General features: G+C 42.3%; 1 protein-coding gene across 4 annotated transcripts in view; it reads right to left on the bottom strand.

Annotated features, from left to right (window-relative positions):
• Positions 1-23,412, bottom strand: part of unc5b (unc-5 netrin receptor B) — a 208,063-nt gene that overhangs the window by 43,338 nt on the left and 141,313 nt on the right. For 2 of the 4 annotated variants that reach the window (XM_034184294.1, XM_034184296.1), the window contains one exon: positions 2,627-2,659. The exons of the other annotated variants lie outside the window; for them this stretch is intronic. In XM_034184294.1, the coding sequence (XP_034040185.1) occupies positions 2,627-2,659 (33 nt within the window). The remainder of the gene's footprint in view (positions 1-2,626; positions 2,660-23,412) is intronic. 4 annotated transcript variants of the gene reach the window in all.

Here is a 23,412-nt window from a genome sequence, read left to right as displayed (position 1 = left end):
AACTACAGAGTCCGACATTGTTTTTGCAAAGTTACACACCGATTTAACGTTAATTTTAGTGACCTCCGATTGGCGTAACCGGGTGTCATTACTGCCGACGTGAATTACAATCTTACCAAATTTACGCTTAGCCTTAGCCAGCAGTTTCAAATTTCCTTCAATGTCGCCTGCTCTGGCCCCCGGAAGACAATTGACTATGGTTGCTGGTGTCGCTAACTTCACATTTCTCAAAACAGAGTCGCCAATAACCAGAGTTTGATCCTCGGCGGGTGTGTCGTCGAGTGGGGAAAAACGGTTAGAGATGTGAACGGGTTGACGGTGTACACGGGGCTTCTGTTTAGGGCTACGCTTCCTCCTCACAGTCACCCAGTCAGCCTGCTTTCCCGGCTGCTCGGGATCTGCCAGGGGGGAACTAACGGCGGCTAAGCTACCTTGGTCTGCACCGACTACAGGGGCCTGGCTAGCTGTAGAATTTTCCACGGTGCGGAGCCGAGTCTCCAATTCGCCCAGCCTGGCCTCCAAAGCTACGAATAAGCTACACTTATTACAAGTACCGTTACTGCTAAAGGAGGCCGAGGAATAACTAAACATTTCACACCCAGAGCAGAAAAGTGCGGGAGAGACAGGAGAAGCCGCCATGCTAAATCGGCTAAGAGCTAGTAGCTACGCTAAGCTAGCGGATTCCTAAAAACACGCAAAGTGAATAATGTGTAAATAATTTATAGGTGATTCAGCAGAAGGAGTGCTTTAGTTAAGGCACGTAAAGATTACACTGGGAAACAAATCGTAATCTAGATAACTAGATCAATCTAACTGCGCAGAGTAAACAGCTAACAGATACAGAAAAACACCGCTGTGCTCCGGAACAGGAAGTGATACAATACCGCAGTGAGAGCCAACCACCAGTAATGGAAAAATGATGAAGGAGGGCTACTTGAGAATTCTTCATCCAAACCTCCAGTCATCAGCTAGATGGATGAAAGTTCGCAGCGTTCTTCAGCTTATTCAGAACGCTGCTGCTCGTCTTCTTTTGGGAAAGAAAAAGTATGACTACATTATGCTGGTTTTGGCCACTCTTCAATGGCTTCCGGTCCGTTACCATGTTGATTTTAAACTTCTTTTAATTGTTTTTAAAGTCCCCAATGGCCTGGCCCCAGTGTATCTTTCAGAGCTTCTTTTTTCCCTACACCCCAACAAGGACCTTAAGGTCTTCTGACCAACTATTGCTGGAGGTGTCTAAAACCAGATGAAAAGACGAGAGGTGACAGAGTCTTTGCAGCGGCTGCCCCTAGGCTCTGGAATAGTCTCCCCTTTAATATTAGATCATCCCTGTCCCTAGAGACTTTAAAATTCTCTTTAAAAATCTATTTCTTTTCTCCGGCATTTCCTAAATGAACATTTACATCTCTATTTCTTACTACTTTTTACTCTTTTGTTTTACTTTGTCTTTTATTTGTTTTATTGCCTGTTGTAATATTATTGTTATTTTTAATTTATTTATTTATGATTGGGGGTAACTTGGTGCCCATTTTTTATTATGTACAGCACTTTGGTCGACTGCTGTCATTTTAAACGTACTTTAGAAATAAAGGTTGAGTTGAGTTGAGTTGAAAGTTGGACCCAATCTGGTGCTCCAACAGGACAATGATGCTACACATCAAAGCTTTTGGAAGCCCCTTCCCAAAGTCCTGACCTTAACCCTATCAAACATATCTGATATCTGTTTAAAGCTGGGGTCAGCACCAGGGAAATTCAATGATATTGTTAATTATGATGATGGTAGCATTATTCCTTGTGGCTGTTTTGCTGCCAATGGAACATCCAGAGCTGATGGAAAAATGATGAAGGAGGACTACTTGAGAATTCTTCACCAAAACCTCCAGTGTTTGTTTTATTGCCTGTTTATTGCTTGTTGTAATTTTATTGTTATTTTGAATTTATTTATTTGTGATTGGGGGTAACTTGGTGCCCATTTTTTATTATGTACAGCACTTTGGTCGACTGCTGTCATTTTAAATGTCCTTTAGAAATAAAGGTTGAGTTGAGTTGAATGTTAGATCCAATTTGGTGCTCCAACAGGACAATGATGCTACACATCAAAGCTTTTGGAATCACCTTCCCAATGTCCTGACCTTAACCCTATCAAACATATCTGATATCTGTTGAAAGCTGGGGTCAGCACCAGGGAAATTCAACTGAACTCCATCAATTCTAAGAAGAAAATTTGTCAAAAGTCCAAACAGAATTCTGCCCGATGCTTGTTGATGGCTATGTCACAAATGTCTGGTAAAGGTGAAGCTTTCTCAGGGATATTCAACTAATTATTAGATGTGTTGTATGTATATATTTGTTTTAAACCAGTGTTGATTCAGAAAACCCTAAACAGCTCAAGGAAACCATGGAAAGTTTAATACTGTCAAGACATTCATGTTCATGATGGGCGTATGTAAACTTTTAAGCTCGACTGTAAGCAGCCCCAAGAAGGTACGGGGTGTTATCACTCAACACAAACTGAGATCACATTTAAATGTGGCAAGATAAAATCTACCACACACGCCTATAGAGTAGAAACACAGACAACAGGGAGCAGCAGTGAAAGAGTGATGTCATGGAAAGGTCAACTTACGATGGCTTGAATTTTCAATAGAAATCTTTTTATCTGTTTGAACAGAAGAAAAAGAGGAAAAGAAAAACAACACAACATAAAATGGATGGAGTAGCAGTTATGCAAATGAGACATATAATAACATAACACAAAGGAAGAATGGGGAAAACAAACTACAGCTTCATCAATATGAAAATAGTTGTATAAACATAAAAGATACGTACAGCAAACGAGGAAACAAACTGTGTGCATTCAAAAAATTGCCTGTCCTACTTTTATCAAAGATGGATACAGTTCAGCATAATAATTATTATAATGCAAATGGTGGGAAAATCTGAATGCAGGAATTATAGAAATTAAAGATATTTTGAGAAAGTGATCGTTAAAGATGTGATTTCAGTCAGGTTGGGTACATGATGAGAGGTGGCATTGATCTAAAACACAGCTTTAAGAGTAACTAACTCTTCACAGGGTGTTATCACATTCTTTTGCTCGAAAAGCTGTTGCCAGATAACATCGTTACTTTACTGAATATGAAAGCCAGAATCATCTTAAACCAAATTTGAGGGCACTCAGAAACGGCATACCTCCACCAAAGGCCTAAGCCATGTGTTCAGCTATCCTTAACTGAAATAATATATGGGTGGGGGCACGTTTTCCCCAAAAGACAAATAACATGGAAGCCAATGGAGAAAACTGTAAGGCAGTACAATAAGAATGCTCATGGTAAATGTTTGGAACTCATGAGCAAATATTAGGTAAAACAAAACTGCTTCCAGTGACAGGGTTGTTGGATACATAATACAGTACATACATATGTATTAACAGTTGTGTTCATGCAGTAGATTTAATGTCTCCTGCACTTATAAGCAAGTTTTGGTTAAGAAAAGTCGCTACCTCGTCCTTTTGACCTTAAGACCTCAAATTAATTAATTTATAATGTCATTAGAGTCATGCTATGAGGGGCGATTGAGAGGTTTTGAGCCTGACCCAGATAAAGTAGGTTATTTTGCATTCTGATAAACCAACATTTCTCAACATTGCACCCAAAAAAGATGGAGAACCACACCCCACTTTTTCTGGGTCAGGGTCAAAACCTCCCAATTGCCCCTCGTACATAATATACATACTGTTTGTTAACAACCAAGTATAAACAGCAGAAGTCATCACATGTAATCAAATTCTTTTAGTGACCTTTAGTCCATGAGCCAGTCATCAATTTTGACCTAATCACTATCACTTAAGGTGACAAAATGACACTTAGGACCCAGCCTCAGTGTATCATGGCCAACACAAAAATGTATGACAGCCATCCCAGTGTGGCAGCTGTAGCCAGGTAGGGGTCAACGAAGAATTACACAGAGGTCAAAATTTAAAAATGCTCCAGTCATGTTGAAAACTATGAAACGTCATTTAGCTGATGATAAAGATTCAAAAAAGGTATAATTTGGACTATCTATGACTGAATGTTCTGGAGTTATGGGGTAAAAACAGCAAAAATGGTGACAAGGGTCAGTTGCACTTTGTACAGGGGTCAAAAGTTAAAGTTGCTCCAATTTCAGTAAAAAATGATTAATAGATGGAATAGTTTTGACTGTGTTGAATGTTTGGTCTCCAAAGTAGAGGTTAAACAAGGTCGACATCCATTGGATTCTATGACATGTGACACATGTTACCCTGCAACATGATAACTAAGGGCCCTGTCCCACTGGGGAGAGGATCAATTGCGCATGAATTGAGTACACAAATTACGGGCGTTCGTTGTCATCCGCAACAAAAATGGCCAAAAATGACAAATGTCCCAGTATGAATTACGGATATATTAATAATATATAGCAAATATATGATGAACAATCATAGTTATATAACGCATGTAGTGAGGAAACAAATCTGACGCATTGCGATTATCACGGCAGTATTACGGGTGTATTATGAATGCATCGCGCACGTGTTGCGCATACACGGCATCTGCATTGCGGTCATAAAAGAAGCACACTCGGGCCGTCTGCATCACTATTCATACCAACAATACAGCCTCTGGAGCATTTGCTGGACTTGGACAAGTTGATCACAGAGTTAATGTTCATGTTGTCACGTGAGGGTTAACTGTTCATGAGTTTGGGGAGCGGGAGGGGGGGAGCCGCTGGGATGTGAGACGGTTTTTTTTTTTTGTTGTTTTTTTTTTGAGAGTGTCACAGAAAACAGACTTCAGCGTGAGTTGTGGCTAAACAGCAACTCTTCCTTTTGTTGGTGTTAAATAAAAGTCCTGGAGGAGACCCGATTGCAGCAGCTACGTCTTTGTGGATCTACACAGCTGGACCGGCACTGACTGGCAGGTATGTCGCTTTCTGCCACATATAGTACTTTGGGTGTATGTGACGTGTTTGTTATGCATTCACAGATTGTCTGCAAATCAGCTGCAAAGCAGATGTAATAAAAACGCTTTATTCGTGGCCAATTTGTATGGAGTCGCTACAACATATTTTAGTTTGTGATGTGGACATGATGGGCACGTAATATATCTGTTTTACACACTGTCCCGGTCTGCTGCCAAGCCACAAATCCCTGTCAGTTGTGGATATCAGCGGTTAGCGGCAGATATACAGCGCATAGAGTGAGTATGTATTGTATATGAATTGAGTATGTATTGAGTATGTAAGGCAGATGTTATCAGCATCCAGATTTTTGAGCAGCTCAAAAATCCTGGCTGCGGACATGCGTGCCTCTGTGGATGATCACGGACGTGTTCGGATGACGGCCGACTCATACAGGCATGTTATATGGATATTGCGGATGTTTGGCGAATATGGGCCAATTTTGTGCGCAATCCATACGCAAATCCTCCTAAATGCCAGTGGGACAGGGCCCTAAGCATGACAGATGGTGCAGACTATTCCTTTTTGGAACCCTATTAACAAACAATAATTTGCATAATTTTTTTTTTTTTTTTTACTGAAATTGGAGCAACTTTAACTTTTGACCCCTGTACAAAGTGAAATTGACCTTTATCACCATTTTTGCTGTTTTTATCCCATAATTCTAAAACATTCATTCACAGATAGTCCAAACTATACCTTTTTGGAATTGTTATGATCAGACAAATAATGTGGTATAGCATGTGTTCTGTATTGTAAACATATTTGGTAGAATGGCCTAAGCAGAGGGTCACCCCTTTGAGTCTGGTCTGCTTGAGGTTTCTTCCTCAGTATCATCAGAGGGAGTTTTTCATTACCACTGTCGCCTGTGTGCTTGCCCTAGGAGTTGGTAAGATTAGACCTTACTTGTGGGAAGTACCTTGAGGCAGCTTTGTAGTGATATGGTGCTAAATAAACTAACTAAATGGAAAAATAAATGATAGATTAAAACATGATTGGAGCATTTTTACATTTTGACCTCTGTGTAATTCTTCATTGACCCCTAGCTGGCTACAGCTTCCACCCTGGGTTGGCTGTCATACATTTCTGTGTAGGCCATGGTACACTGAGGCTGGATTCCAAGTGTCGTTTCATCACCTTAAGTGATATCTAAAACCTGCTTGGCCCATGGACTACTTGACATTTCACCCTAAAAATCAAAAGGCTTTAATGCCATCCTGGTGCCTGCCTATTCTGAATTTTGCACATGATCAGTAATCCTGTTTTCTGACAAATGTGTGGAAACATGAACAGACCTTGTGGTGAGCATGATGACAGTAATACAGCAGCCATGGCTGGGAGAATAACCTGTGATGGACCACTGTCCCCTCCGTCTGGTGTTGTGATAATCCCTGGGGTTAAGCAATGACCATATAGGCCATAGAATTTACACACACACACACACACACACACACACACACACACACACACACACACACACACACACACACACACACACACACACACACACACACACACACACACACACACACACACACACACACACACACACACACACACACACACATACACTCTCTCTCTCTCTCTCCCTCTCTCTGTCTGTCTCAGAGGGCTGGATCTTTGAGCCACATATATCTAACTCAAAATCTAATCAATACTTCCATGACCAAAGGTCTGCCTCTCCACCAAATTTCACTGAAATGTATTCGTGTTTCTTTGATATCCAGTTAAAGAAAACAACAAATAAATTGAGCCCAAAAGAGCATGTTTGCGGTGGAAGTAATAATGTTCTCCATGTCATCATCAAAACAACAAATGGCCTCACACATCCAACATCAATTAGAAACACCAGAAGAATCAACCAGGATGCAGTGATGATGATGGTTGTGGCATCTCAAAGCATTTTAAAATTATGACTGTGAGTGATGAGCAACATGTGAGTCCTAAGAGCGAGCTTCAGTTGTTTATCTGATGGAAAGAGTCATAACGTTGTCATGACAATACGGTAAATGACGACAGGAAACTTTCAAGATCCAGTTGAAGATATAAGGTCAGTTCTGAGACATATTTATGGCTATTCTACAGCATCAAACTTCCCCCGTCTCGCTCTGACAGAGTCGCACGTTTTTCCCGACGACCTCCTGAGAGCCTGCGCGGCGTTCTGCAGCCGTGTGTTTGTCTAATCAGGTTGTTTCACAGAAGCCTGTTTGTGTCAGTACTGGACTGCATTTGACACGCTGTGTTGTTGCGAGTGTGCCTGTGATCCTTCTTTGCACGTGCCTTCATCAGGTTTGTCTTCGTGCGTGGACGTGTTAGTCTTGTGCCTGCTCTTTTTTTTTTTATGTATCTCATGGCGTGCACGGATGCGTGTCTCTTATGATTTTAATGCGCTGTCAGCTGGATTCCTCCCAGCTCATCACGGCTGCACACTGGGTGTCAGTGTGTGTCTGACTCACTCTCATATGCTTTTCCCCGCAATAATTTTTGACTTGGCCGTGTCACGCTCTCTCTTTCTGCAACTGTCTCTCCTCCATCTGTGCTTTCGAAATGCGGGTGACTCAACTTCTCTATTTGCAAACTTGAACTTTCCCTCGGAAACATCTGTGTGAGGCTGCTTTTGTTTTCATTCACCTCCACATCATTCAAACCTTCACCACGAGTTTGTGAACAGTTAATGGTTTGAGAACGCTGTTCTGCGCCAGATGCTGGATGGAATTCATCACATCGTTTTACTTTATCGGTACAAAAACTACTGCATGGATCAAGTGTACTGTTACAAAACAGACTTCTCTTCTGCGTACATACTGCTGAAATGACAAATCCTCTCAGGTGTTATACACTATCCCTGGAATTAAAACAAACAAAAAAAGGATGACAAGTTAAAAACTTGAAACATTAATCTTTTTATGTAAAATTTTGAACCAAAACTAAAAACTAACAACTGTAACCTTGACATACAGGGAATCTACGTTTCCCCAACATGGTGTACTTGAGTCAAAGGGCACTACTATGTCACCTATTTTGTATTGTGTCATTTGTCCATAATGCAACATATCGTACGTAACAGTGCATTTGCTCAAATTTGTTGGAACAATTCTGGTTTGGTGCTGTTCTCTTTAGTCTGAGTTATTTGTGTTCACTTCTGAAGTATTCAACCAAAAATTAAGTGTTGGCATCATGGACCTGAAGAACCACAGTAGAGTTTCAATTGTGTCAGAAAGTGCCAAAAAATATGTAATATAGATACAGAGAGAGCAACGAGCGCAACTAGTAAAATCAGCCCATCAAAATTTTGGTGGTTATCTGCTGAACAGGTAAAGGAATACAATCAGTTGTCAACACTAATGTTATTTATAATGACAATGGGAAGACAACCTTTTGTTCATAAGTCGATCAATGCAATTTCCCTAGTTGGAAATCAAAAATTGTGACCATGTTGCCTGTAAAATCTCGTTGAGCAAAATATACAGTGCCCTCCAAAAGTATTGGAACACTTGGTATTTCACAGTTTAATTTGTTTATCAAATACAAAAAAATAAAAATTTCTAAAATTATCTTCCTTAAACTCAAACTGAAAGCAAATCTCTACAACTTGATATAAATTAATTAAAAATATAAAAGCCAAGATGATGGGCTGCGTAAGTAATGGAATGCTTTGGTGTAATACCTGTAAATAATCAGTTTTATTGACAGTTTTCTTCAGACAAGTCAGGGGATGGATACATGAACATTTCCAAGTCACTAAATATATTTGGACTTTATTTACATCAGTTATGAAGAAATACAAACAGAAAGGCACTCTATGGTAAATCTGTGTGGAGTAGACAGTTCTCAAAAATGGAGTGACTGTGCAAGAAGGAGAACAGTGAGGAAAGCCACCAAAACACCCAGACAACCTAGAAGAAGTTATAGGCTTCTCTGTCTGTGATTGGAATAATTGTGCAAAGTGCATGTTTTGCATTTTGTATCCCCAGTTATACAGCTTCTGTCAGGGCCTGACGGTTTATCTGGTCAGTTGCGGGGTTTTCCGGTTTGTTTTTATTCTCATCTTGCTTTTGTTATTTTTTCTGTGCTTGTGAGATTTTGGTGTTGGAGTTTGCCTGTGGTTTTCTCTCTCTCTCTCTCTCTCTCTCTCTCTCCCTCTGGCCACGCCCCGCTTCTGGATCTCACCAATCTGCTGATTGCCACCTGGGGCTTTATTAGCTCACAGGTGGTGTTGTTTGTTTGCCAGTTTGTTGCGCCTTGTGCCATCATTCCAGCTCTTGTTCTCGTGTTTCCTAGATCTGCCTGCTTCAGTGTGTTCTTGACCTCCTGCCCGTTTCTCCCGACCACGACTTGCCTGATGATCCTAGTACTGATGCTGTGTGTTTTGGACTGCCTTTCCGTGTACCAACCATTGCTTGCCTTTTCATTAAAACCGTTTTGCAAACAGAGCTGTGACATTGAGCCTTGCATTTGTCTCCAACCTAATCTGCCTGTCAGAACAAACTGGCCAACTATGGAGACAGCAGGCTCAGATCCATTTCACCTGGCGGTACGGCACCACAGCCAACAGCTCGCACAGCAGGAAGAAAAGCTTGATACGCTAACCTCTGGCTTTAGTGCACTTGTCGCCCGCCAAGAGACTTTCATGACATCAGTCAGCGATCAGATGAGTCAGCTACTGTCCCGGCTCTATCGTCAGGCTACGTCAGACACAGCCACCGGCAAACTAAGCATTTCACCGGGGCTGCCAGCTGTCTTGCCAGCATCCGTAACAGTGCCAGTTATCTGCAACCAGTTATCCCATCCTGAGAGCTTTTCAGATGATTCTGGAGATGTCAGACCGTTCATCACCCAGTGCGAGTTGCACTTTGAACTTATGGCTTCCATGTTCCCGACATATCGTAAATTTATCCGAAGTTTCAGTACTGTTGTGGCGCCACTGCACGCAGTTACTTCGTCTCTCCGTCCATTCGTCTGGACCCCGGAATGTGAGGAAGCGTTCAGAGCCTTAAAACATCATTTTACGACGGCCCCCGAGCTACTGCTCCCTGACCCAGCTCGGCAGTTCGTGGTGGAAGTCAATGCCTCCAATGTTGGGGTAGGAGCCGTTGTCTCGCAGAGAAATCCATGCGATGGCAGGTTGCACCCATGTGCCTACTTATCCAAAAAACTGTCTCCTGCAGAGCGGAATTATGGCATAGGCAACCGCGAACTGTTGGCGGTAAAAGTGGCCTTAGAGGAGTGGCGGCACTGGTTAGAGGGGGCACAAGTTCCATTTTTAGTTTATACCAACCATAAAAATCTGGAGTACTTGCGTTCAGCCAAACGGCTTAATTCCCGCCAGGCTAGGTGGGCAATCTTCTTCAGTCGCTTAAATATTTTATTGTCTGTCCGACCAGGCTCAAAGAACAGAAAACCTGATGCCTTATCTCGGCAGGGGGATCCGGGTGACACGCCCACCGATCCGGGCACCATCCTGCCTGCAACCTGTTTCGTGTCCACGCTTACATGGGACATTGAGTCAAAAGTTAAGTCAGCTATAGGCAAGGGACCTATCCCCTCTGGTTGTCCACCAGACTGCCTTTATGTCCCCAAGGAGCTCAGGGGGGAGGTTATAAGATGGTGTCATGATAGCCACTTATTCTGCCATCCGGGAATCAAAAAGACTATATCGGTGATACAACAGCGATTTTGGTGGTCAGGGCTAACCACGAACGTGGCGGTATACGTCAATGCCTGTCATGTATGTGCAACACAAAAGTCAACTAACCGTCCACCTGCGGGGGCCTTGTTACCACTTCCAGTTCCAAATCGTCCATGGTCGCATATCACCATAGATTTTGTTACTGGTCTTCCGTCTTCTAAGGGTAACACCGTTATTCTAACTGTTGTCGATCATTTGTCTAAAATGGTTCATTTTATTCCTTTGCCACGCCTCCCATCTGCTAAGGAGATGGCGGAGGTCATGCTGTCTCACATCTTTAAGTTACATGGCTTGCCACAGGATGTTGTATCTGACCATGGTCTGCAGTTTGTGTCCCATTTTTGGAGGGAGTTCTGCCGTCTTCTCGGGGTCATGTCAAGTCTAACCTCGGGCTACCATCCACAGGCCAATGGGCAGACAGAACGTTTCAACCAGGAATTAGAAAAGGGTCTCCGTATCCTCGCTTCCCAACATCCAGCTTCATGGTCCTCACAACTCCCCTGGATTGAATTCGCCCGCAATAGTTTGCCTTCGGCGTCCTCTGGCTACTCCCCTTTCCATGTTGTCTTTGGTCACCAGCCTTCAATTTTTCCCGTGGTAAGCAATAACTCTTCTGTACCCTCGGCTCTAAGTCTTATCCTCTGTTGCCAACGAACCTGGGAGCGGGCTAGACGCGCACTGTTATGCTCATCCGCTGGTCAGCCATGCCGCTGTACACCCTCGGGCAGAAGGTTTGGTTGTCCACGCGTAACTTACCCCTTCAGGGGACTCCTAGGAAACTGACTCCCCGGTTCGTTGGTCCCTTTCCAGTTTCCAAGATTGTCAATCCCGTTTCCGTCCGGCTCCGCCTTCCCCGGTCCATGCGAGTCCACCCCACGTTTCACGTTAGTCAAGTCATGCCAGTCCGGTCTAGTCCTCTGTGGCCTCCTGCCATTCCCCCGCCTCCCGCCCGGTACGTGGATGGTGGCCCTGTTTTCACTGTGCGCCGGCTCTTGGCTTCCTGCTGTTGTGGGCGCGGCGTGCAGTATCTGGTCGATTGGGAGGGTTATGACCCAGAGGAGCGGTCGTGGGTTCCCTCCCGGTTTGTTTTGGACCCTGGGCTCGTCCGGGACTTTCATGCCACTCACCCTGCCTCTCCTGGGCCATCGGAGGTCGGCCGTGGCGGTGGGGGTACTGTCAGGGCCTGGCGGTTTATCTGGTTAGTTGCGGGGTTTTCTGGTTTGTTTTTATTCTCCTCTTGCTTTTGTTATTTTTTCTGTGCTTGTGAGATTTTGGTGTTGGGGTTTGCCTGTGGTTTTCTCTCTCTCTCTCTCTCTCTCCCTCCGGCCACGCCCCATTTCTGGATCTCACCAAGCACACCTGTCAGTAATCTGCTGATTGCCACCTGGGGCTTTATTAGCGCACAGGTGGTGTTGTTTGTTTGCCAGTTTGTTGCGCCTTGTGCCATCATTCCAGCTCTTGCTCTCGTGTTTCCTAGATCTGCCTGCTTTAGTGTGTTCTCGACCTCCTGCCGGTTTCTCCCGACCACAACTTGCCTGATGATCCTAGTACTGCTGCTGTGTATTTTGGACTGCCTTTCCGTGTACTGACCATTGCTTGCCTGTTCATTAAAACCGTTTTGAAAACAGAGCTGTGACATTGAGCCTTGCATTTGTCTCCAACCTAATCTGCCTGTCAGCTTCATGATGAAGTGGTATAGAGGAGTATTTTCTTTCATCAAAACATCAACTCTCAGCTTGCATCTCAGATGTACCTTCTGGCAAATTGTCGCTGAACTTTCAGGTCTTCTTTTTAAGAACCCATAATCTTGGCTTTTATATTTTTAATTAATTGATATCAAGTTGTAGATATTTGCTTTCAGTTTGAGTTTAAGGAAGATAATTTTGCAAATTTTTATTTTTTTGTATTTTTTGTATTTGAAATGGCATAAACAAATTAAAATGTGTAAAATACCAAGTGTTCCAATACTTTTGGAGGGCACTGTATTTGCCATGGAAATATATGACCGGGCAGCTGCCCAGGGCGGCATTGCGCGCGTGTGTGTGTGTGTGTGGGGGGGGGGGGGGGGGGGGGGACACGAGTGTGCGAAAAAAAAGGTCAAAAAAAAAAAAACTGTCCAAAAATAAATAAATAAATATGGGGTTGTCCTGACGGGGGAGTTCGTGGTTACGTTACGGCAGAGCGCTCCCCCCATCTCACCTCTCGCGTTAGGTGAGCAACGCTGCACAGTGCAGAGTTTGTGCAGGGGGAGGGGGGAAAGAAGAAAACATAATAAACGGTGACATAAAACCAAACTGCTGCTGCAACCGACAAAAACAACACCGAAACATTCAATGTTTGGACGAGGAGGTGGTCGAAACGGAGTAAGACATAATCGTGGATAGGAAATGATCAAAGCCATCAGGTGCCCAATTTCGAAAGAAAAAGAAAGAAGAAAAGGAGAAACGAGCAAAGGAAAAAGGTATGTATTGATTTACGTATTCCCGCAGCTTCACAGTGCTTTAGCGAAGCAAAGACTGCAGCGAAACGAGACGAGTCATTGGATAAATGCTGGGCTTTGTCCCGCCCATCGGACACTCAGCGTGTCTGGGGGTCTATGGGGCAGTGGGCTGGCCTCGGCTGGCCCGGATGCTCAGCTTCTGCATGATGATTGGATGATCTGTCTGAGGCCGAATCCCTTTTTGATTGACAGCGAAATGAGCGAATCAGCGATCTTTTGGTGTAAACATCCATGGGAGCATTTTCATTCTTTTCTGAGTTCAACCGGAGACTTTCCTAATCCTCTTAGTGGCATTTTCTTTGTTAAAAAACGACTAGCGACAAATCGAGCTTCTATTTCTGGTGTTTTTTTTTTTTTTTGTAGCTGCTTGTGTTTGGAGACTGACTTCTATCACTCTTTCTGACTTCTATCGCAGTTTCTGTCGCTACCAAGCAGCGGGTGCTGCTGAGCTCCTCCACCGTCACAAAGCACTCACAGGCGGACAAACTTCACACTAGCCTCACGCCAGTCCCAGCTAGTGAGCTAGCTAGGTAGCAAGCTGCACATAATAGTAGACAATTTGAATGTTGTGGACCGGATTTTGTCGAAGCCATCTGATAGTCTTCCTTACGAAGAAGCCATGGCTGCTGTCATGGCTTCAGCTCTCAATGGTTTGCAGGCCAAAGTTAAAGCAACAGCCCCCAGTGCAATGTTTGTGCATTGCTATGCACACAGACTGAATCTGGTTCTGTCTCAGGGGGCTAAATGCTTATCTGAGTGCAGAATATTTTTTGCATCACTCTCTGGGTTTGCCACATTTTCTCAAAATCCACAAAGGGGATGTCTTTTCTTGAGTCTGTAGGCTGCTCAAGGTTGCCCAGAAATGCTCCTACTCGATGGAATTTCACATCATGGATAGTGAGCACTGTGGCAAACAATTATGATGCCCTCCTGCAAACTTTTGTATATAGACTGTTTTCCTCTTACTTCTTTTGCACTTCTTGTTATTTATGACAAATTATTGTGGTTTGCCATTTTTGCCTTTAAAGAGTGTTAACTTCTTCACTTGTTGCTTCCTGTTACTTATGATACACAATAGTGTTTGTTATTTCTTCTTATGTGTACAGTAATGGGTATCGAATTTACCTCTGTCGTTAGTTCATTTATTTATGATACATGATTGCGCTTTACCATTTTTCCCACTATTATGTATAGGGTTTTTTTTGTACATTTTTTGTCACTTCATGGTATTCTGTAATATACAGATTGTTTAACTTCTTTTGTTATTTATATGGTGCGACTTTAATGGAGGTTTAAGTCTTGTTCATTATGGTGAATGATACTCTATGATAATGCAAAGTGCACTCTGTTGGTAAAACTGAATGATGTGCAATATTTTGACCATCGGGTGGTGCTGTAGTGCAGTTGTGCTTTCTTAAATACCTGTACTGTACACAGTTGTAATGTGAAGTCACTGAGTCTTTTGTTTTTTTATGTTCAAAAACTTTATTGAAGTAATTATTGTTTATCTTTGTGTTTGTTATTGCAGTAGACATTAAAACCGGAAATTTGTTCTTGAAAATAGCTGTTGTGAGTTAATTTGTGGGATTGTGGGTGTTCTGGATGAAGTTAGTGTTTTCATGGATGGTGGGGCGGAGGTGGTGGCCACATTAGTGTGTGCGGGGGGGGGCACGCAGGGGGTTTCGCCCGGTGAGTAAATCACTCTAGGACCGCCACTGGGTATATCCAATTCAAGCAATCAACTGTGTTTCAGAGATTTTGTTAAGTCAGTATAGCTGTTTCTTACTGTGATATGTACAAAGCCACTGGATTACTTTTTAAAGTGTTGTCTCAATATACAACAGTGTGGTTTTGAAGTTAAATGTGGCTTGAAATGTTCTTGTTTGCCAGCTTTGTTGTTTTCCAAACCTGATGTCTGGTAGAGCATCAAGGCCACCACTGCTTGTCCAGACAATACAGATTGGTGTGGGCTCTTGCTTGCCTCTACTGGTGGTTGGCTCTCACTGCGGTATTGTATCACTTCCTGTTCCGGAGCACAGCGGTGTTTTGCTGTATCTGTTAGCTGTTTAATCTGCGCAGTTAGATTGATCTAGTTAACTAGATAACGATTTGTTTCACAGTGTAATCTTCACGTGCCTTAACTAAAGCACTCCCTCTGCTGAATCACCTCTAAATTATTTACACATTATTCACTTTGTGTGTTTTTAGGAATCCGCTAGCTTAGCGCAGCTACTAGCTCTTAGCTGGTTTAGCATGGCGGCTTCTCCTGTCTCTCCTGCACTTTTCTGCTCTGGGTGTGAAATGTTTAGTTATTCCTCGGCCTCCTTTAGCAGTAATGGTACTTGTAATAAGTGTAGCTTATTCGTAGCTTTGGAGGCCAGGCTGGGCGAATTGGAGACTCGGCTCCGCACCGTGGAAAATTCTACAGCTAGCCAGGCCTCTGTAGTCGGTGTGGACCAAGGTAGCTTAGCCGCCGTTAGTTTCCCTCTGGCAGATCCCGAACAGCCAGGAAAGCAGGCCGACTGGGTGACTGTGAGGAGGAAGCGTAGCCCTAAACAGAAGCCCCGTGTACACCGCCAACCCGTTCACATTTCTAACCGTTTTTCCCCACTCGACGACACACCCGCCGAGGATCAAACTCTGGTTATTGGCGACTCTGTTTTGAGAAATGTGAAGTTAGCGACACCAGCAACCATAGTCAATTGTCTTCCGGGGGCCAGAGCAGGCGACATTGAAGGAAATTTGAAACTGCTAGCTAAGGCTAAGCATAAATTTGGTAAGATTGTAATTCACATCGGCAGTAATGACACCCGGTTACGCCAATCGGAGGTCACTAAAATTAACATTGAATCAGTGTGTAACTTTGCAAAAACAATGTCGGACTCTGTAGTTTTCTCTGGGCCCCTCCCCAATCGGACATGTTTAGCCGCATGTTCTCCTTGAATTGCTGGCTGTCTGAGTGGTGTCCAAAAATGAGGTGGGCTTCATAGATAATTGGCAAAGCTTCTGGGGAAAACCTGGTCTTGTTAGGAGAGACGGCATCCATCCCACGTTGGATGGAGCAGCTCTCATTTCTAGAAATCTGGCCAATTTTCTTAAATCCTCCAAACCGTGACTATCCAGGGTTGGGACCAGGAAGCAGAGTTGTAGTCTTACACACCTCCCTGCAGCTCTCCCCCTGCCATCCCCTCATTACCCCATCCCCGTAGAGACGGTGCCTGCTCCCAGACCACCAATAACCAGCAAAAATCTATTTAAGCATAAAAATTCAAAAAGAAAAAATAATATAGCACCTTCAACTGCACCACAGACTAAAACAGTTAAATGTGGTCTATTAAACATTAGGTCTCTCTCTTCTAAGTCCCTGTTAGTAAATGATATAATAATTGATCAACATATTGATTTATTCTGCCTTACAGAAACCTGGTTACAGCAGGATGAATATGTTAGTTTAAATGAGTCAACACCCCCGAGTCACACTAACTGCCAGAACGCTCGTAGCACGGGCCGAGGCGGAGGATTAGCAGCAATCTTCCATTCCAGCTTATTAATTAATCAAAAACCCAGACAGAGCTTTAATTCATTTGAAAGCTTGACTCTTAGTCTTGTCCATCCAAATTGGAAGTCCCAAAAACCAGTTTTATTTGTTGTTATCTATCGTCCTCCTGGTCGTTACTGTGAGTTTCTCTGTGAATTTTCAGAACTTTTGTCTGACTTAGTGCTTAGCTCAGATAAGATAATTATAGTGGGCGATTTTAACATCCACACAGATGCTGAGAATGACAGCCTCAACACTGCATTTAATCTATTATTAGACTCAATTGGCTTTGCTCAAAATGTAAATGAGTCCACCCACCACTTTAATCATATCTTAGATCTTGTTCTGACTTATGGTATGGAAATTGAAGACTTAACAGTATTCCCTGAAAACTCCCTTCTGTCTGATCATTTCTTAATAACATTTACATTTACTCTGATGGACTACCCAGCAGTGGGCAGTGTTGCCACAGTTACTTTGAAAAAGTAATCCAATTACTGATTACTGATTACTCCTTGAAAAAGTAACTTAGTTACTTTACTGATTACTCAATTGTAAAAGTAACTAAGTTAGATTACTAGTTACTTTTTTAGTTACTTTTCCCAGCTGCCGACAACAACCCTCTGCCACCTCAACATGACAATGATACCTGTTTTGCCAAAACTTACTTTATAGTCACCCTTTCTTGACTTCAATGAAAATAAATACTTGTTTTATAAAAAGTAAAATAAAGACCTCTTTCTTGACCTCATATTTAACTGTTGACAGCACTGTAACAGTAAAACTTGCAATTTCGAACCTACATTGTTTATAAATGTAACTATTAAATTCATTCTAGCATTTTTCTAACATTTAAATTCTCTCTAAATATTTTACTTGTCGAAATTAATATTATTTTAAGTAGTATTAGTAGTTGTAGTAAAAAAAGGCTTCAAAACTGGACCTTTAATCTAGGGGTGTTGTGAGGGGGGCACATCCCTCCCCCACGCCCCCATTCCATCTGGATTCGCCCCTACTTTGGCGTTTGAGCACAAAGAATGGATAACATTTATTTATGCAGAAAACGTGACCAGATTTACAGGTAAGAAAGTTTTATTGTGTTTTCACATCATGTGGTCATCAGAAAGAGAGTTTAGGTGCATTTGAGTGGAAAATAGTGTTAGTTGTTGACGCGTCGCGGAGGATCAGCTGTTTTAACATGCAGATACGGAGTGGCTCAGCTCAGCTCTAAATAAAGGAGGAAAAAAAGTATAAAAATGTCTTTGTAAAGCTCAGTGCAGGTGTGCTGATCACCGTGCTTTAAGAGGAGACGACGAGTCGAGCAGCTGCAAAAAACCATGGATGAAAAGCTCACAGCTCACTGAAAGTGGGCAGTTCAGTCGAACCCCGACCTCCTGCCCACGGACCAAGTTTAATGCTGCTATCGACCCACAATGAAAAATAATAGTAACGCACAGTGACATGAAGAAGTAACTTTAATCTGATTACTGATTTGGAAAGATTAACGCGTTAGATTACTCGTTACTAAAAAAAGTGGTCAGATTAGAGTAACGCATTACTAAGTAACTACTAAGTAGTGATGCCGGTAACGCGTTACTAAGTAACGCGTTACCGGCATCACTGGCAGTGGGAATAAGTTTCATTACACTAGGAGTCTTTCAGAAAGCGCTGTAACTAGGTTTAAGGATATGATTCCTTCTTTATGTTCTCTAATGCCATATACCAACACAGTGCAGAGTAGCTACCTAAACTCTGTAAGTGAGATAGAGTATCTCGTCAATTGTTTTACATCCTCATTGAAGACAACTTTGGATGCTGTAGCTCCTCTGAAAAAGAGAGCTTTAAATCAGAAGTGTCTGACTCCGTGGTATAACTCACAAACTCGCAGCTTAAAGCAGATAACCCGTAAGTTGGAGAGGAAATGGCATCTCACTAATTTAGAAGATCTTCACTTAGCCTGGAAAAAGAGTCTGTTGCTCTATAAAAAAGCCCTCCGTAAAGCTAGGACATCTTACTACTCATCACTAATTGAAGAAAATAAGAACAACCCCAGGTTTCTTTTCAGCACTGTAGCCAGGCTGACAAAGAGTCAGAGCTCTATTGAGCCGAGTATTCCTTTAACTTTAACTAGTAATGACTTCATGACTTTCTTTGCTAATAAAATTTTAACTATTAGAGAAAAAATTACTCATAACCATCCCAAAGACGTATCGTTATCTTTGGCTGCTTTCAGTGATGATATTTGGTTAGACTCTTTCTCTCAGATTGTTCTGTCTGAGTTATTTTCATTAGTTACTTCATCCAAACCATCAACATGTCTATTAGACCCCATTCCTACCAGGCTACTCAAAGAAGCCCTACCATTATTTAATGCTTCGATCTTAAATATGATCAATCTATCTTTATTAGTTGGCTATGTACCACAGGCTTTTAAGGTGGCAGTAATTAAACCATTACTTAAAAAGCCATCACTTGACCCAGCTATCTTAGCTAATTATAGGCCAATCTCCAACCTTCCTTTTCTCTCAAAAATTCTTGAAAGGGTAGTTGTAAAACAGCTAACTGATCATCTGCAGAGGAATGGTCTATTTGAAGAGTTTCAGTCAGGTTTTAGAATTCATCATAGTACAGAAACAGCATTAGTGAAGGTTACAAATGATCTTCTTATGGCCTCAGACAGTGGACTCATCTCTGTGCTTGTTCTGTTAGACCTCAGTGCTGCTTTTGATACTGCTGACCATAAAATTTTATTACAGAGATTAGAGCATGCCATAGGTATTAAAGGCACTGCGCTGCGGTGGTTTGAATCATATTTATCTAATAGATTACAATTTGTTCATGTAAATGGGGAATCTTCTTCACAGACTAAGGTTAATTATGGAGTTCCACAAGGTTCTGTGCTAGGACCAATTTTATTCACTTTATACATGCTTCCCTTAGGCAGTATTATTAGACGGCATTGCTTAAATTTTCATTGTTACGCAGATGATACCCAGCTTTATCTATCCATGAAGCCAGAGGACACACACCAATTAGCTAAACTGCAGGATTGTCTTACAGACATAAGGACATGGATGACCTCTAATTTCCTGCTTTTAAACTCAGATAAAACTGAAGTTATTGTACTTGGCCCCACAAATCTTAGAAACATGGTGTCTAACCAGATCCTTACTCTGGATGGCATTACCCTGACCTCTAGTAATACTGTGAGAAATCTTGGAGTCATTTTTGATCAGGATATGTCATTCAAAGCGCATATTAAACAAATATGTAAGACTGCTTTTTTGCATTTACACAATATCTCTAAAATTAGAAAGGTCTTGTCTCAGAGTGAGGCTGAAAAACTAATTCATGCATTTATTTCCTCTAGGCTGGACTATTGTAATTCATTATTATCAGGTTGTCCTAAAAGTTCCCTGAAAAGCCTTCAGTTAATTCAAAATGCTGCAGCTAGAGTACTGATGAGGACTAGAAGGAGAGAGCATATCTCACCCATATTGATCCCTGGACCATCCCTTGGTTATGTTGCTTTAGACGTAGACTGTGTTTCATAATTATTGTATGGCCTTGCCTTGCAATGTGGAGCGCCTTGGGGCAACTGTTTGTTGTGATTTGGTGCTATACAAGAAAAAAGTTGATTGATTGATTGATATTGGCCTCTCTTCATTGGCTTCCTGTTAATTCTAGAATAGAATTTAAAATTCTTCTTCTTACTTATAAGGTTTGGAATAATCAGGTCCCATCTTATCTTAGGGACCTCATAGTACCATATCACCCCAATAGAGCGCTTCGCTCTCAGACTGCAGGCTTACTTGTAGTTCCTAGGGTTTGTAAGAGTAGAATGGGAGGCAGAGCCTTCAGCTTTCAGGCTCCTCTCCTGTGGAACCAGCTCCCAATTCGGATTAGGGAGACAGACACCCTCTCTACTTTTAAGATTAGGCTTAAAACTTTCCTTTTTGCTAAAACCTATATTTAGGGCTGGATCAGGTGACCCTGAACCATCCCTTAGTTATGCTGCTATAGACTTAGACTGCTGGGGGGTTCCCATAATGCACTGAGTGTTTCTTTCTCTTTTTGCTCTGTATGCACCACTCTGCATTTAATCATTAGTGATTGATCTCTGCTCCCCTCCACAGCATGTCTTTTTCCTGGTTCTCTCCCTCAGCCCCAACCAGTTCCAGCAGAAGACTGCCCCTCCCTGAGCCTGGTTCTGCTGGAGGTTTCTTCCTGTTAAAAGGGAGTTTTTCCTTCCCAGTGTCGCCAAGTGCTTGCTCACAGGGGGTCGTTTTGACCATTGGGGTTTTTACGTAATTATTGTATGGCCTTGCCTTACAATATAAAGCGCCTTGGGGCAACTGTTTGTTGTGATTTGGTGCTATATAAATAAAATTGATTGAAAAATTGATTGAATTGATTGATAAAAATAGGAGATACTGACATGGTTTATCCCCTCCCTCACAATAAATGATTTTCAGATCCAAGACCAGACCAGGTCCAGGGAAGGACCAGTTCATGTGGAACAGCCCATTAAATTAATTTATTCACACTTCTCCTCTGGTGGGAAGAAAGTTTGCTGATGTCCTGCATGGCGTACCATATGTGAAGAGGGTACTGATGAAGGATTTGCTTACCACAGCACAACCGAACCCGATATCCTTGTGACAAAAACTGCGGTCAACTTGATAGACACTGAAGTAAAATACAGGCGCTACCGCTCAGCAGGGTACTGCCTCCCAACTCTTACTGTTTACTGATCCAGTGGTGAAACTTTCCAGCCTTGATGACAAGTATCTGGTGTCAGTTCCCAAGGCAGGCTTCCTCCAAATTTATAATTACTTCCGTGGGGACGAGAAAGGAATGTTCAAAGCATCTGACAGGATGGCAAACCATGCAGCAGCCAGAAATGTTAGTGTCATCCACATTAGTGTGGTGACTACGTGTCATGTAATATCTACTTTCCTGAGACTCGTCTAATAATACTTTGAGACAGATTGTTAATGCAAGAAAAATGTAATTAGAGAGTCAATATGTTACATGTGGACCTGTATTATAGATGACATTTATGGACTTAGTATTTGTTTTAATGTTTAAATATGCAAAATACCACCAGACATCCAGTTCTCTCATGTCTCTAATGCAGGCAGCCAGTCCAAGTTTATTCAAGGGGAGTCTGTGTGAAATCCGAGCGCACAAACCTTTAACCAATTATTCCTACAAATCGAACAACTAACTACGTAACATGAATCAGGCATTTGACAGAAGCCAATTACTTACTATACTCCTAGATGACAACCACCCAGACAGGCAACTGTTCCCAGCCATTTTGTCAAAGTCAGTTGATACACTGGCATCTCCTGCCCTTCACCAGCTGCTGTGGTCCTCAACACTGATGAACCCATGTGCACCAAACGCATCACATAGCCAAAATGTGTCCGGTGACGCTCCCTCACAATGCATGTGATATTTCCTACCTGTCTCCCTGAGTAATTGGTTGACACAAATTCATTTGAGTAGTACCCAAGGACCCTCCAACATGACCTAATATCAAATACATCAACATCTTAGGTCACTGGTTAGCATCAAAGTCACACAACCATACAGTAAGAAGACTGAAGACTTGAACGTAAATAGACTGCATTTATATAGTGCTTTTCCATCTGCATCAGACGCTCAAAGCGCTTTACACACTAATGCCTCACATTCACCCCGATGTCACCCTGCTGCCATACAAGATACTCACTACACAGCAGGAGCAACTAGGGGATTAAGGACCTTGACCAAGGTCAGGCTGGGATTTGAACCAAGGAGCTTCTGGTCTCAAGCCCAAGGCTTTAGCCACTAGACCATCACCTCCCCTAAACGTTTGTCCTTTTGCAAAGGTACTGGCTTTGCCAAACACCTCTATCCAGTAACCTCATGATTCTACAAGGTCTTTGTAGCCATCTTTTGATCTCCAAGGCCAAGGACCCAGAGACATGAATGTCATTGGTAAGATAAGTAAATCTCTCAAAAAGTTCAACAATGTCATTGTACACAGATACTTTTCTGATGGTCGAGTCCAGGAAATCCTTGAAAGCCTGATAAATAAATAAAGCTTTTCAGTGACATTCTGTCTTTTCAGCCTTAACTTTGCTGATAGCAAAGGCGTGTCTACATACAGAAAATCCAAATTGTTAGATTTTGCAGCTATATGACATGAAAACCCAACTATATTTAACTGTACAATATGATAACTTTTAAACCTGGACCTGCATTTATCAAACACATCAGCTGTTGATGAATCCCACATGTTGTACATCACCATGGTCTTGCATGTTCATGATCACCTGCATTCAGAAACACCCTCAATTAACCATATATGGAAACAAAACATCCTTTTAAAAACAACATGTTGCTTGTTTTGCTCATCGGAATAATAGCCAAGAGAGTGAAGAAGAACAATTTTTTGAAATGGAGATCGAGGTGCTTGTGTGTGGGCACAGCTCTGGGTTGACAGCAGTAGGTTTGAAGGAAAAAACTACTTCATGGATTCTCACCAAATTTGCACTACAAATAGATATTAGGACATGGAAGACTCCACTGAATTTTGGAGGTGATTCAGATCCATATTCTGGATCAAGATGTCATTTTATATAGACTTGGAGGGATTACATTATTTTGGAAATTCTCATGTTGTCAGATGTGAATATAAGACAGCATCATCAA

Source organism: Thalassophryne amazonica, chromosome 13 (assembly GCF_902500255.1).
Source record: "Thalassophryne amazonica chromosome 13, fThaAma1.1, whole genome shotgun sequence".
Taxonomy (NCBI): Eukaryota; Metazoa; Chordata; class Actinopteri; order Batrachoidiformes; family Batrachoididae; genus Thalassophryne; species Thalassophryne amazonica.
This window is presented reverse-complemented; position numbering and strand designations above follow the sequence as displayed.